This window comes from Chenopodium quinoa, unplaced genomic scaffold, assembly GCF_001683475.1.
Source record: "Chenopodium quinoa cultivar QQ74 unplaced genomic scaffold, ASM168347v1, whole genome shotgun sequence".
Classification (NCBI taxonomy): domain Eukaryota; kingdom Viridiplantae; phylum Streptophyta; class Magnoliopsida; order Caryophyllales; family Amaranthaceae; genus Chenopodium; species Chenopodium quinoa.
In genome coordinates, this window is record NW_018744633.1 from 1,889,718 (window position 1) to 1,903,882 (window position 14,165).

The 14,165-nt window shown below is 37.2% G+C and overlaps 4 protein-coding genes across 4 annotated transcripts; 2 read left to right on the top strand and 2 right to left on the bottom strand.

The window, feature by feature from the left end:
* The first annotated feature begins 2,702 nt into the window (after positions 1–2,702).
* LOC110701503 lies at positions 2,703–3,443 on the top strand. Its single transcript, XM_021879144.1, has 2 exons — positions 2,703–2,904; positions 3,026–3,443. Exons 1-2 carry the CDS (start codon positions 2,740–2,742, stop codon positions 3,326–3,328), a joined length of 468 nt encoding a protein of 155 aa, XP_021734836.1. The 5' UTR covers positions 2,703–2,739; the 3' UTR covers positions 3,329–3,443.
* A 395-nt stretch (positions 3,444–3,838) lies between these two features.
* LOC110701562 lies at positions 3,839–6,662 on the bottom strand. Its single transcript, XM_021879195.1, has 4 exons — positions 6,595–6,662; positions 5,359–6,475; positions 3,981–5,261; positions 3,839–3,889 (listed from the first exon to the last, which is right to left on the bottom strand). Exons 1-4 carry the CDS (start codon positions 6,660–6,662, stop codon positions 3,839–3,841), a joined length of 2,517 nt encoding a protein of 838 aa, XP_021734887.1.
* A 346-nt stretch (positions 6,663–7,008) lies between these two features.
* On the bottom strand, positions 7,009–8,401 carry LOC110700937. The gene is made up of 2 exons (XM_021878505.1): positions 7,853–8,401; positions 7,009–7,605 (listed from the first exon to the last, which is right to left on the bottom strand). The coding sequence occupies exons 1-2, from the start codon at positions 7,875–7,877 to the stop codon at positions 7,061–7,063; spliced, it is 570 nt and encodes a 189-aa protein (XP_021734197.1). The 5' UTR covers positions 7,878–8,401; the 3' UTR covers positions 7,009–7,060.
* Positions 8,402–8,596: 195 nt separating this feature from the next.
* LOC110700936 (mediator-associated protein 2-like) lies at positions 8,597–12,495 on the top strand. The gene is made up of 5 exons (XM_021878504.1): positions 8,597–8,931; positions 9,253–9,406; positions 11,316–11,394; positions 11,484–11,567; positions 11,914–12,495. The coding sequence occupies exons 2-5, from the start codon at positions 9,269–9,271 to the stop codon at positions 12,291–12,293; spliced, it is 681 nt and encodes a 226-aa protein (XP_021734196.1). The 5' UTR covers positions 8,597–8,931; positions 9,253–9,268; the 3' UTR covers positions 12,294–12,495.
* The last annotated feature ends 1,670 nt before the right edge of the window (positions 12,496–14,165 follow it).

The window sequence follows — 14,165 nt, forward strand, 5'->3', positions numbered from 1 at the left end:
GTGTCATAATCATACTGCACTGCATACACAACAATACCCCTATGTTTAACACCTAACTCACTCATCACTCTACACTTTGAATCTCCATGTATTACTCTCAAACCTTTATCCACATTCATTCCAGGTATTTGATAAAACAACTGATTTACCCAATCAAGTCCACTTTGCTTGCCAAACTCAAGCAACTCCCAATAACAGAGTTCATCTGGGTCTATAACAAAATTAGTACACTCACCACCATTATACTCCAATTCACCATTCTTACCCAATTCAAACTCACCCCCATGCCAGAATTTGACAGTCAAACTGTCAAATTGTTTACTCTTTGCAACCTATAATTACACAGCACAATTAGGCTACAAACAACAATACATTCATCACAACAATACTTCACCAAAACCCTAATCAATTACCAATAACATAACTAATAAAAAAGCAGTCATCACAACAAGCATTCCTTACAAATTTCCTAACCCCCTTAACTCCAATAATTACCCAGCATAATTATAATCAAGTAAACTAACTAAATTACATGACAAATCACTTTAAATTGAAATATAAATGCACGAATTTCCTAATTCAAACAATCACAATCAATTTCACAGAGTTTTAGCAACCAAAACGTACCCTTTTTTTAGGCATTTCCACAAAAGATCGAAACTTTTCTTCCTTCAATTTGCACCACAATCGTACTCAATCAATGGAGTTCCTTTCCGCAATTAATTTGATCTGCAATTCAATTTTCTTGCTTCCGTACTTCAGAGAAAGGACATGGAGAGAGAGTGAAATTGAGAGGGAAATGAAATTAAGAGGGAAACAGAGGGTGGTTGGAGAAATTAATTACACGTAGGCTTAGGGGAGGGTTAATTGAAGTCAATGCTTGACTTTACCCCAAAAACAAGCCACGTCAGCACTTTAACCTGCAAAAACCGGTTACCCATTTATTTGTACCATTTAGGGAAGAATGACATGAAAGGTGGTGTTATTCTAAAATAATCAAAAGGCGGTGTTATTCCTGGAAGACCACTTAAAGGTGGTGTTATTTTTGACAAATTTTCCTTAAACCTTTCCAAACTCTAAAATAAAAATATGAGATTAGGAAAGTTATATAATAAATAAAAATTAACTATATTTTTATAAAATATAATATGTAAAATCATAAAATATTCGGGTATTACAATTAAGAGGGCTTACACAAGCTACAAGGAGCACCTACTCCAAATTTTCTAAAGCAATCTATTACGCCTTTGCTAGTGTGAGGAGCACCCTTGCCAAGCTATATATGGAGTGCCAACTACCATTGTTCGACTTTTCAATGGAGCTTCCTAGGCAAATTAGTGGAGTATAAATAGTTTATTTTATTCCTATTAGAAAAAATCTTCATCCTTTCTATAGTTTTTGAATTACTTTTAGGTTTTCAGAGCGAGAAAGTCTAAATGTTTAGAGAGAAAAAGTGAGACACATAATGGAATTCATGGATTTTGGATATTCAAATTTTATGCTTCTTCCAACCCCCCCCCCCCCCTCCCCAAATGAGAATTTATCTCTTTACTCTTTTATTTGCGTTATTTAAATGTTTTAAGCTTTGTCTTATAATCTATGACTTTATGTCCTTATTAATCTTAGTGTAGAGAGTAGTATCATGTTATTAGTTAACGAGCACGAGTTGAGCAAGCTCTGACTCAACTCGATAATAATTTAAGAAAAGTTGCCATGTTTTAAAAATTTTGTCACTTAAAAAGTGTAAACTTGGGTTGTTTATCTAGGGCTATAATTGTCTTTTTGCGTAGAAAGTAAGGATTTTATAGAACAAACCTTAACTATGGTTTGTTGGTACGGTGTTACTTTTACATCCTTAGAGTTCAGTGCAACTCGAATTGACTTTTCTGGTAGGTGGTGCGGCAGCCAGAGTGAAGAAGGTGGGATGCTCTTCTCCTCTCATTCCCTCCCATGGCCACAACAACTACCTTCGCCGCTTCGCGGCGATACCGGCGGACCGAACATTAAGACAGCATGGTAGCAAAATATGTAAAGTGGGGCCATATCAACCCTTTAGGGGAAGGTATGATAAAGAGGGTGGTGGTTAATCGTCGTTATCGTGGTCATCGTTAGCTAGTGGTTGTGAGGTGGGTTGAATACAGTAGGAATGGTGGGGTCGATCTAAAGGAAGAAGAAGAGTGGATTTGTAGAGGAGAGAGAAGGAAGTGTAGTACTGTTTTTGGGGTTAAATATGGCAAATGGTAAAGATCATAGCCAGAGTTCAAGATTCAAAGCAACTAAAAAAAGAAAGGAAAATTTGCCCAAAATAACACGAACTTTGGCCGGTTCGCCAATAATAACACCACCTTTGAGTTATCCCAAAATAACACCAACTTTGGGGGGTGTCTACCAAAAATGATACAAAAAAAATGGTAACCGGATTTAGGAGGTAATATTGCTGACGTGTGTTATGTTTTTGCCAGGTTGTGCGTTGCTTCCCCTTAACCATCCAACGTGTTCTTTCTTCTTCTTTATAACCGTTAGAAAAAAATGTCAAGCCCTTTATTCTTCCTTCTTCTTCATTCTCTGTTGTTCCTCTCTCAGTAGTCGTTGCTCCATCTTCTTCCTCTGTTTCTTTGTTTTCCTCTCTCTTAATTTGTTGCTCCTTCTTCATCTTCAAGTTCTTTGTTTTCCTCTGCTCTTCATTTCTCTTTAATCGTTCGTGTTGTATCAATTTTAGTGCTCTTAAAAAATTAATCAATGGCTACAAGAAGGTCAATTTCGAACCAATCATGTTCATCCTCTAGCATAAAAAGGATGGGTAATTCGAAAATTCGTTGCAATTGTGGGAATGAAGCTTTGATTAAAACTGTGAGAAAAGGCCCTAATTTGGGGATGAAGTTCTACGGCTGCCCTATGTGGCCAGTAAGTTGTGATTGATTGCCCTATGTTTATTGCATCTTTTTTTGTTTATTGTAATTTGGGGATATGTAATTGTAATTACCCTAATTTGGTGTTGTTTATTGTTCATATTTACTGGATGCAGGACACTCAATGTGATTTTTTCAAGTGGGTGAATGAGCAGGCTGAGATGGAAGATTATGAAGTGAAGTTGTTGGAAAAGGAAACCATAATTGGTGAGTTACAGGTTGAACAAAAAATCGCACACGAGAAAATAAAGAAATTGCAATTAAAGAAAGGAAAATTGGAGGAAGACATCATAGGGTTGAAGAATGAAATAGTTGCAATGAAGATTGAGTTAATGAAGTGTGGTAGGAATGAAAAAACGTTGTACTTAGCATTGTTGTTTTCTTGGTTGTTGTTTGGTGTTGTAATCTTCCTTTATTGATTAAGGAAGAAATGAGGATGTATGTTGAATGTTTTATGTGGAAATAAAAAGCAATCTGTGTAATTGATTAATGGATGCTTAATTGAATTTTTAATGAGTAATGTTTGATGTTGTATTTTGTACTTAATTGATTTTCATCATAATTGCAATAGCAGTGTACAATTGACATACCAGAGCTAGATCAAAAGACCACAAATTTCCCAAATTATTTGCACAAAATGAAAATTAAACAAAACCAGAGCAATATCAAAAGACCACAAATTATTTGCACAAATTGAAAAACATAACCACAGCAATATCAAAAGACAAAGGCAGAACTGTTATAATGCCTGCAAATGTTTCAATAATGCATGCAACTGTTTCCAAAATACCTGCAACTGTTTCCAATACTTAATTACATAAGATCTCTAACATTGTTTAACAACTAAATTGTTTGACAAATTACACACTTAGACCAAAAGCATACTTAGTAAGTACAAAAGAAATGGGGCACATAAGATCTTCACTTGATCACTGCTGCATCTGGGAGATAGATCTTGTGTTTGGTCTGGTACTTGGTGCCTGCCACACAAATTACAAAGTTATTCGCTTATTTTCCAAAAAAAAAAAAAAAAGGAAACACAAAAATGAAAGGGGGAGTACTAATTCTTACTATAACAATTGGGCTTCCATCATCAGCAAACATTATCCCAATTCCTGATGGTTGTGCTCTTCCCCTACTTGTAGTTGTAGACCCTCTACCAGCCGAGCTTCTTCCTCTGGTGCTGCTTTGACTGACACTTCTAGCACCTTGACCTCCAAGTATCATTCTTCCACCCCTGCCTAGTTGAGTTGGCTGTGCGGTAGCAGTATGGTGGGCAGATTGTGTTGCAGGAGTTGAAGATGATGCAGTCTGTGTCAGGGTGGGTGTTGGGGTTGCTTGTGTAGATGGGGCATGTGAGGTTACATCAGTAGATGGGGCAGTCTTTCTTGGTCTTCCCTTGGGTCTTTTGGGTGCTGGTTCATCAGGGACAACAGAATCCTTGTCTTTGCAGCCTCTCTTGTTATGACCCTTCTTCTTGCATATGCTACAAGTCATTTCTACTCCTGCCCTACTCAATGACCCTGGCTTCTTAGGATTCTCAAGAGGGTGCTTAATTCTGTTCCTTCTTGGCCTACCAGGACCTATCTTGATAGGAGGGGGGTCCAAATTGCATGGACATCTTGGCCAATACCTCTCACCTTCACATGGAGGTATACAACCACTGTAGGCCTTCTTATAAGTCTCAACTTTGTAACATTCATCAACAAATACCTCAGGTTCTTGGTTCACAAAATAAATGCAAGCTATGGCATGACAGCAAGGAATGCCTACCATATTCCATTTTCTACAACTACAAGTTCTAGCAACTAAATCTACATTCAACGGATCCAAATAATACCTAACATTAAACTGACTCACAGAAGAAGGCAAGACTTCACAATCAGCAGCTTTCTCTTTCTCCTTTTCTAACCTAGCTTGTATCCTAGGGCATAGCAAAGAGGTCCATTTTTCCATCTCATGTCTTTTTTTGACTAACCTCTGCATCAATGCAACTCTAATTTCCTCTAACATGTAAATTATGTGTTTAGTCCTAGCATTAATGATATAAGCATTAAATGTTTCAGCCATATTGTTAGTAATGGCCTCAGATTTGATGCCTTCCTGTAAGAATGCCCTACAGAAGAACTGAGGATTATACCTTGTTATTGCAAGGGCAGCCTCTTCATCAATCTGTCTCAACTCATCCATTGCTTCATTGAAATCAGCCTGGTTATAGGCCTTTGCTATCTTCCAAAACAAAAGCTTCATCTCATCTCCCTTGTAGGTTCTGTGCCAGAGGGCAAAAATATGCCTTGCACAGTGCCTATGTTCAGCCTTAGGAAGAACAACACTTATAGCATGTAAGATAGCCTGTGTACCAAAAAAAAAGAACCAGTTAATGTCAATCATCATCAATCATCATCATCATTAAATGAGATAACATATTACACAAATTAATGACTTATACCTGATGCTCATCTAAAATAATAGCTATCCCTTCTCCTTGTCCAAGATCTAGGCAATTCTTTAAGTGGTTAAAGAACCATTCCCAAGACAGATTGTTCTCCCCTTCCACAACAGCCCAACAAATGGGGAACATCTGTTCATTGGGATCCCTGGAAACAGCAGTCAATATCTGACCCCCAAGAAATGTCTTCAAAAATGCAGCATCCACACATATCACTCTCCTACACCCTGTTGTCCACCCTTGCTTAACTCCATCAAAGCAAGTGAACATCCTACTAAACATTGGGGTAGAACTCTGAGGTTGTGGAGCAACTACCAACTCCAACACTGTTTCAGGACTTGCTTCCTTCAATGCCTTCAAGTACCTCTCCACCTTCATATAATGCTCTTTCATAGAGCCATGTAACATCTTGTGTGCATGGTATTTTACTTTGTAAGCAAAATCTCTACTGACAATCATTCTGTAAGACCTCCTTACAGTGTCTACAATCTCCTTAGCTGGCCAATGTGGCCTAGCTTTGAACACATCAAGCAACTGCCTAGCCACCCAACTGGACTTCAACTGCCTGTTACTATTCATGTTCCTATGGCATGTGTGATTTCCAACTACTCTCTTCACTAGCCAAGTTGCATCTCTAGAATGCACAGAAAAATATAAATAAAATGGACATTCACCAACACATTTCACTCCCAACCTTTGTCTGTTTTTCCAGATCACACTATACTTTAGATCTCTACCCTGTAATACAGCATACTTAGTGACAGCATCCTTAATGTCACTGGCATTAGCAAACCTCTGACCAACCTTCCAATGAAACTTACTGAAATCAGTTTCATGGCTCACTAACTCTCCCTTTTTCCCTTCTAATTCATCACTACTACCAGGTGGTGTATCAATGTCATTATCTTCATCACAGTCACTTAGGTTTACATCCCTTGCAACCTCTTCATGAACTGAGTTCTCCCTCTCTTCATCAACTTCAAACTCCCTCTCCTCATCAACTGCCTTTTCCTTCTCCTTCTCCTTACAAACTTTTTCTTGCAATCCCTTCACTATCTCAAGTAACTTTGTATTAACCCTCTTTACTCTATCCCTTGCTTCAATAATCTCATCATCACTGTCATCAGATTAATCTTCAAAGAAATCAGTCTGTTCTAGATCTTCACCTTCACCTTCTAGATCTATGTCAGATAGACTAAAATCACCTTCCTTCTCTTTCTCTATGCTCTCATCTACCTCAAACAGAAAATCATCTTCATCATCATCTTCAAACTCCCCACCCTCACAAAACTTCTGATACTCATGATCATATAATGGATCACTCTCATCACTAGACTCATCATCAGCAACTAATTCATTCCATTTCAAAGGGCTCTCTGGTCTGTCATCCTCCCACTCAAATTCCTCATTGAAATCTGTGTTAACCTCAGGCAACTCACCAGTAGAAACAAACTCTAAGGATGGGAATTGAGAAAGATGAAGAGACTGGTTTTGAGTGAAGGGTTGAGTTTCTGACGTGATTTTCAAGTGGGGTTGAGTCTGTTCTTTTTGAGTTGCTGGTTGGTGGGGAATAAATGAGGTTGTTGGGTCAGTTTTTTTTGTTTTTTTGTAGGGAAGGTCAGATGTTTTTTCTAGTAAAGTTACAGATGCTTTTTTGGGTGATGTGGTAGATGCTTTTATAGGTGAAGTGGAAGCATCTTCTTCAGTCAATGAGGGTTTCACCACCTGTGTTTGTGGTCCCTTCCTTGGGGTCAATTTTTTTTCTTTTGTTCAGTTTGGGTGGGGGTTTCTCAAGTACCTTGCCTGTTGTTTTGGATATGGTAACTTTGGGGTCAGAATTCAACAAAGTACTTTTCTGACTTGTGTTGCCCACATCAACTTCCACAACTTCAGCATTTGAACCTTCTCCCACTTTTCTCTCAAACTGAACTGCATACACAACAATACTCCTATTTACAACAGCTAACTTACCCATCTCTAACACCTCAGCATCCCCTTGAATTTTTCTCAAACCTTTCTCAATATTTAACCCAGGCATTTGGTAAAACAAAGCATCCACATGAGCAAGCCCACACTTACTACCATAATCCCTTAAGTCCCAGTAACAAAGTTCATCTGGGTCAACATCAAAGTTACTACAACTCCCACCCTTATACACCATTTCACCATTACGAACATGCTTAAATTGACCCCCATACCAGAATCGAACAGTCACATTATCAAAAACATGAGTATTTGCAGCAGACCCTAGAATTAAACAACTCAATTAGATTCCAAACAAACACTCAAGTAATTAACCCTAATTCAGCAATTAACAAGAAAATTTATCGAGTGAACAACATAATTCACCATACAAATCAACCTAATTATTAAACCTACTTTAACAATTAACAACATAATTAAACATACGAACATCCATATTCAAATTAGAACACATAAAATCCACCCAACAATCATAATTCAAACAAAACAAAGAAAGTAAAAAAACACGAACCTTTCTTCTTCGTCTTTCTGGGCATTTTGGGAACCAAAGATCACAACTTTTTCACTCTTCTCTTCACTTCACTTCAATGCAATTTTCTTTGGGAGCAGTAGAATTTCGGAATTGAGTTCTGATTATTTCAAAGGGAAATGACGAAATGAGGAATTGAATATGCTCTGAGATTCTCTGATAAAATGGTTGGAAGACGAAGAAAGAGAGTGAAATATGGAGGGAAATGAATTAAAGAGGGAGACAGGAGTTAGGTGTGTAAAATTTAATTACACGTTGGATGGTTAAGGGGAAGCAACGCACAACCTGGCAAAAACATAACACACGTCAGCAATATTACCTCCTAAATCCGGTTACCATTTTTTTTGTACCATTTTTGGAAGACGCCCCCCAAAGTTGGTGTTATTTTGGGATAACTCAAAGGTGGTGTTATTATTGGCGAACCGGCCAAAGTTCGTGTTATTTTGGGCAAATTTTCCAAAAAGAAAAGGAAAAGTACTCTGAAGTTGAAGAAGACAAGTACCTAACTCTACTTGAGTAAGTATGAGAAAACAAAAAATAAAATGAGCTGATGAACTTGGGTTAACTCCTAACGGTATTGAGCAAAATCATTTGATGGTTCGTCAAGTGCAACTTGCATATGGATTGTCAGAAAAAGTGAAACACCTTAGTGTAATCCAATTGTTTATTGTTATTTTGTGCCATTTAATTACAAGAATGTCACTTGATAAACAAAGAACATTTTTCAAGGGGATAAAACTTGTATTTGCTCCTAAAAACACACACAAAATTTAAAAAAACAAAAAAAAAAATACAACAATTAATGTAATACTACTTGAAAATTGAAATCATCCTACGTCTAAGTTTTTCCCCTTATAGTGTTTTGCGCCGCTTCACCCTTTCCCCTCCCCTTCCACCGAAGAGTACTCTGAATTCTCCATTAAAGCATACTTGCGAGCTTTTTAACCCATTTATGACTGTGGCGGTTCATACGCCTCTACCTCTTTCTCAACGTTCTCCATTGAAGCGCAGTCGACGTTCTCTGTTTATCTAATACTAGTATCCCCATTGAAGCAGCTTTAGTAAGTTGTTTGTTTTTGTTATCATCATTTCAATTTCACAATCTAGGGTTTAATCTAATTTAATTAAGTGTAGCGTTCGAAAATCTCAACTATCGCTTCTAAATTCCAAGATAACCAAATGAAAAGAGAATTATGAGCCTAATTTTATTATTGAATCTTAAAATTATGTGATTTTTCGAATCAAATTTTGTTGCTAATGTATTGAACAACCCTAATGTTGTTAGAATTCTGACATTCGTATTCTTAAGCGAGAAGAATTTAGAGAGATTTTTCTAGCCTTATTTGAAAATTGAGTCAAATTTTTGTAAAAATGTTTTGCAGGATTTAATTTATAATAATGGAAGACAAATCAGAAGTGAAGGAAAAGGGTTATGTTCCTGGACCTGATTATAAGGAAGATAACAAGGAATCTCTAATTGATATTGAGATGAACGAAGATACTGAACTTTGGCTTATTCAGTTGCCTGATGATCAAGTAATCTTCTTCTCTTCTCAATTAAACTATTTTGATTTTTTTTTTTCTCGTGTGAATTTTTTTACTTTGTTGTTTAATTTTGATTATTATTTTTCAAAAATTAGAGATGCCATGTTAATATTGTCTTAATAGTAATGTGTAGGAAAGTAAGCCCTCTATCCGTATTTGTTTGCCTTGTTGCATTTTTGTGAGTAAAAAGTTTACAACTTTATATAAGAAGTAGTCTCTTGTTGGATTCATTTCAATGTCTACTTTTAGAACATCGCGTTTTTATAAATTTTGCATAAGTGGGTTGAAGATATGTACGTTTTAAAATGGTGCAAACAAATAGGGACATAAAGAGTACTTTTAGAGTAAATGATTTGTTATGTTTGGTGTGAGACTTGATTGATTGATCTCTTGGGTTTATGTACTTTTTTACTGTGGTACCCTTGGCTGCTTTTTGAGCTTGAAGCCATTTATGTCATTATCTTTTTGTTTATAAGACTTCATTAGGAGTATATATGGTTTGAAATAGTTAAGGCTGGATTTTTGGAGCTTGACCACTTCTTAGAAACCTGACTGTTAGGTTTATTCACTTGTATCATTGAGTAATCTTTGTAATGAGTATTTATTTGATTCTCCCAATATCAGCTTCAATAGAGTATGCATTTTCGAGTGAAACTTGATTCCCACATGGAAACTCGGCATAAGTGCATTACCTGCATGACTAGAATGTATCAGACTATACCTTTCTGTCAAATTTGAGCACCCCTTATGGTGAAGGTTATTTATTGGAACTTGTTAAGACTTTTCTGGTCGGCTTAATACATATATTACACTCTTAAGCCATTTTTGTTTGCAGGATTTCAGTTGTGAATGTCTTCTTTTTACTCGTGCAATGTGGTTGTAGATCAATCTCTTCTAATTATTGTCATAGATTCAGTTTTATTGTCTCTTAGGCTCATCTTCTTCAGATCTTCTAATATTTTTAAACTGAGAATTTCTCTAAACTGAGAAGTATAGTGAAGGTAAAGAGAGGGAGGATGGGAAAGCATTTAGCCACCTTATCACATATTAAATGCTGCCATGATATGATCCTTCATCTTTATCAGCCTCATTGAGTATTCACTGCTATTTCCTGAATTCTTTGACACCTGATTGGGAATTGGGCATGTAACCAAGGTACAATATGCCCAAGATCTGTACAATAATAAATCAGTACGCTAGTGCTTTTTTTTGTTGAAGAAACCAAGATGAAAATAAGTGTCTTTCACCAAGATGAATAATTTTTTGTTGAAGAAACCAAGATGAATATAGTTTCTGCAGTCCACTTGTGCAATGTAGAATGGGATTTCTAGCAGGAAGGCCGTTAATGATGAGTATAGTCTTTTTAAGCTATTTGCAAAGCTGTACAATCTGTTATAGATTGGGATTTTCATTCTTTAAGTCAGCCGTTTCTCTAAACAAGTGATCATATTCTGTTTCCACATTTGTTTGTTGCCTATACACTATAACTTTGAGTAAACCAATTGCTGCTCACTGTTCTTTTCACTTGGCTTGCACTATCTTTAGTGCCTGTCTTTGACCATTTGATATCTATAATAATGTGTGTGGTAGAAATGAAAAGCTGACATTTCAGAATTTTACATTGAGACGAATCTAGCAAGATTCCACATGCTAGCGTTTCTTCTTTTATATACTTGGTATATTATCATAACTTATGATGGAATGGAGGGAGTACTAAGTAAATGTTAGTAAAAGTAATATGTGTGAGGCAAATAGTGCTATGAATCTATGATTGTTGTTTCTACTTCTTCTTGTTATTTCTACTTTATTTATTTTTTATTTTATTTATGTTTGGGTCAAATTGAATATGGGTTGCACAATGGATTGTCTTTTTCTAACAGGCTGTTTGTTGTTTGTATAGTTTCCTGATTTTGATGGGCAAACTGTGTCACTGAATCTCGATGGAGATGGACATTTGGGTAGTCTTGAAGGAAAATCTGGTATTTTTCGCTAACCCTGTCAAAGCTAAAACAGAATAAATTTCATATGCTACCCTAGCTACCTCTTGATGGTTGTTTGTTTGGTCCAGGTAAAGTTTATAATTTGGTCAACTATCCCTCTGAGACGAATGATGTTACAGTCTTCCTATCCTCTCCATCTGGGCCAAAAGTTGGTATGTCTGAAATTTTCATCTCAAGATTCAATTATTGAAAATTTTTGATAAAAGAGAACAAGAAATAACACCTCTAAATGATAAGATCAGTTGTATTGTAGAAACTCATAAACAGAGGAAAACTTTGCTTATTAGCTCATTACTTTTGTTGGAAAGTACTTCTAATTCATCTTATTTGTAAAGAGATAAATATTGATGCTATAACTATAAATAAACCTTTTAGCTTATCAGCTGGAAGTTAAGAACATTGCTATACAACAATTTTATTCTCAAACATCAATCTAGTTGGGGTGAGGAGCCACCCCATATGTTTTCTCTGCTTAATCTGTATCTGTTTTCCTGTCAGCTGGGAAGATTTCAAGGCATGTCTCGCTGGTTCATTTTCCAGATCCAAATGAGCTAGCCCTTGAAAATGAAACGAAAAACCAAGGACCGATGAGCTCTAGGACTTCAATGACAACCTCTTCTCATTACTTTTCGACTCCTTCTAGGAGTCAGAGAACTCCACACTCACAAAGTAGAAGCCGATCTACGAGCAAAAGAAGTTCTCGGTCTGAAGTCACTGATGCATCGGAATTTTCTAAAAGAACCCATGCTGAGCCATCAAGATACAGCAATCAATCTGCTCAAGACTCGGGTCGAGGTCGAAGTGATGTCACAGTTTCAGGCTCCTCAGAGCTATCACATCGAAAGAAGTCAAAGAGGAAGACTGATAGTGAAGCTTGATACTGGTTGTAATTTGTTGAAAAATGTGTGAAATTCATTTTCACAATGAGATTGCAAGATTTCAATAGATTAGATCCTGAATTTTGTGTGTTTACGCACCTATGACATATCATTAGATACATAGTACTTCGTATTTTGTAAGAATTGCTTTTAGTATGCAGTTTGAGCTTTTGGCATCTTATTAAGCCTCTGATTTAAAATATGGTGAATAACCTGATGTGAATTACCAAATTTAAGTTAATGGCTAGTAATGATTAATTTCTAGAAAAAAATGTTAAAGAAGATGATTATTATAGGATATTTTTTAAAATAAACTTTAACTTCCTTAAAGTGAATTGCTAAACACTGCCAACAAAAATGATCATCACCGCCAACATTCGATGTGAATGGATAAACGTACCCTTATTACTTAACCACCCCTTATCCTCCCGGCGACCCACAACTCCTTCTGATTGGCGATGACCACCACCACCCTGATCGACGACCCACCATACCCTCCTCTATGACGACCCATCACCTTCCCTCGCCGCCAGGAAGGTGGTGGTTTAATATATTTTTTTATTTCAGGCAATCGCGGTAACCGAAGCCCAAAACCGGTTACCGTGCACGGTAACCGATTTTGGGTTCTGGTTATCGCGCACGGTAACCGGTTTTGGGCTCCGGTTACCACGCACGGTAACCGGTTTTGGGCGTCGGTTACCGTGCACCTTAACCGATTCCATGGTAACCGGAGCCCAAAACCGGTTATCGTGCCCGGTAACCGGTTTTGAGCTCCGGTTGGTACGGTTGTCAAAAAAAACACCACCTTTCCGCCAAAGAGGGAAGGTGGTGGGTCATCTTTGAGGGGGATGTGGTGGGTCGCCGGTCAGGGTGGTTGTGGTGGTGGTCGTTATCGCCGGTCAGTGTGGTAGTGGTGTTAGTCATCAATTGGGGTGGCGGTGTCAAGGTGTTTGTGATTGGTGGCATGAGGGAAGATAGTGGTGAAGTACTAAGGGTATAGTTGTCAATTCACACTAAATGTTGGCGGTTTTGATCATTTTAGATGGTGGTATTTAACACCCCCCTAAATTTACTTCCATACTTAAATCATCATTTTATTTCCCAAAATAACAAAAACAATGGTCTTATAGTTGGGAAAATATTATTTGAAGAAACAATCAAATGGCAGCAAAATTGTTAATTTATGTATAGTTATATTATTTGATATTATTTTTTTTTTTTGAAAATTTTGTCAAGAATAAGTTACTCTTTGTGTGGTTAGCTTAAAATAAGCTAACTTTTTAATTAACTCAAAATAAAAACGACTTTTAAGGGGTATTTGCTTATAACAGGTCAAATGAACTACAACCTACCAAACATGTCAGTTTTTACATTAAAAGTAATTTGTTAAATTTAAGTAAACGTTTAACTAAAATTGTATTAAATAAACAAATTATAAAAACTTTAAAAATAAAAAAAAAAAAAAAAAAAAAGCACAGCCCCCACCATCTTTCCTGTCCCCAACTGACCACCACGAGCCCCTTCCTCCTGCCAGCCGACGACCAGCACGCGAGCCGTTATCATTTCCCGGCGTCGGCCAACCCACCCACGACAGCCTATCCCTCTATTTTTCCCATTTCCACTTTCGCCACCCCAATTCCAACACCACCTATTCCCCCATGTCCCTTTAATTATAAACAATGAAACGACCCCCATTTCCCGTCCCCACCAAAAAACGTCACCCCAAAACCCTGAACCCAACAGATTTGATTTCGATTGGAGCATTAGTCAGCGCAACTTGATCTACTTGACTGAGCCCCATGCTCCAGTCGTCTCCAGGAAAGTGGGGAGGGTGGAGGAACGAGAATGGGCTTGCAGGTTGGGGGAAAGAGA

Excerpts from the sequence above, each read along its gene's own strand:
- LOC110701503 (XM_021879144.1), top strand. The coding sequence starts at position 2,740 with ATGGCTACAAGAAGGTCAATTTCGAACCAATCATGTTCATCCTCTAGC. Across the intron at positions 2,905-3,025 it reads ACGGCTGCCCTATGTGGCCA|GACACTCAATGTGATTTTTT; the intron begins GTAAGTTGTGAT and ends TACTGGATGCAG.
- LOC110701562 (XM_021879195.1), bottom strand. The coding sequence starts at position 6,662 with ATGAGTATCAGAAGTTTTGTGAGGGTGGGGAGTTTGAAGATGATGATG. Across the intron at positions 5,262-5,358 it reads TTATTTTAGATGAGCATCAG|GCTATCTTACATGCTATAAG; the intron begins GTATAAGTCATT and ends TTTGGTACACAG. Across the intron at positions 3,890-3,980 it reads ATGGAAGCCCAATTGTTATA|GCACCAAGTACCAGACCAAA; the intron begins GTAAGAATTAGT and ends TTTGTGTGGCAG.
- LOC110700937 (XM_021878505.1), bottom strand. The coding sequence starts at position 7,877 with ATGCCCAGAAAGACGAAGAAGAAAG. Across the intron at positions 7,606-7,852 it reads CAGAAAGACGAAGAAGAAAG|GGTCTGCTGCAAATACTCAT; the intron begins GTTCGTGTTTTT and ends GTTTAATTCTAG.
- LOC110700936 (XM_021878504.1), top strand. The coding sequence starts at position 9,269 with ATGGAAGACAAATCAGAAGTGAAGGAAAAGGGTTATGTTCCTGGACCT. Across the intron at positions 11,395-11,483 it reads TAGTCTTGAAGGAAAATCTG|GTAAAGTTTATAATTTGGTC; the intron begins GTATTTTTCGCT and ends TGTTTGGTCCAG. Across the intron at positions 11,568-11,913 it reads TCCATCTGGGCCAAAAGTTG|CTGGGAAGATTTCAAGGCAT; the intron begins GTATGTCTGAAA and ends TTTTCCTGTCAG.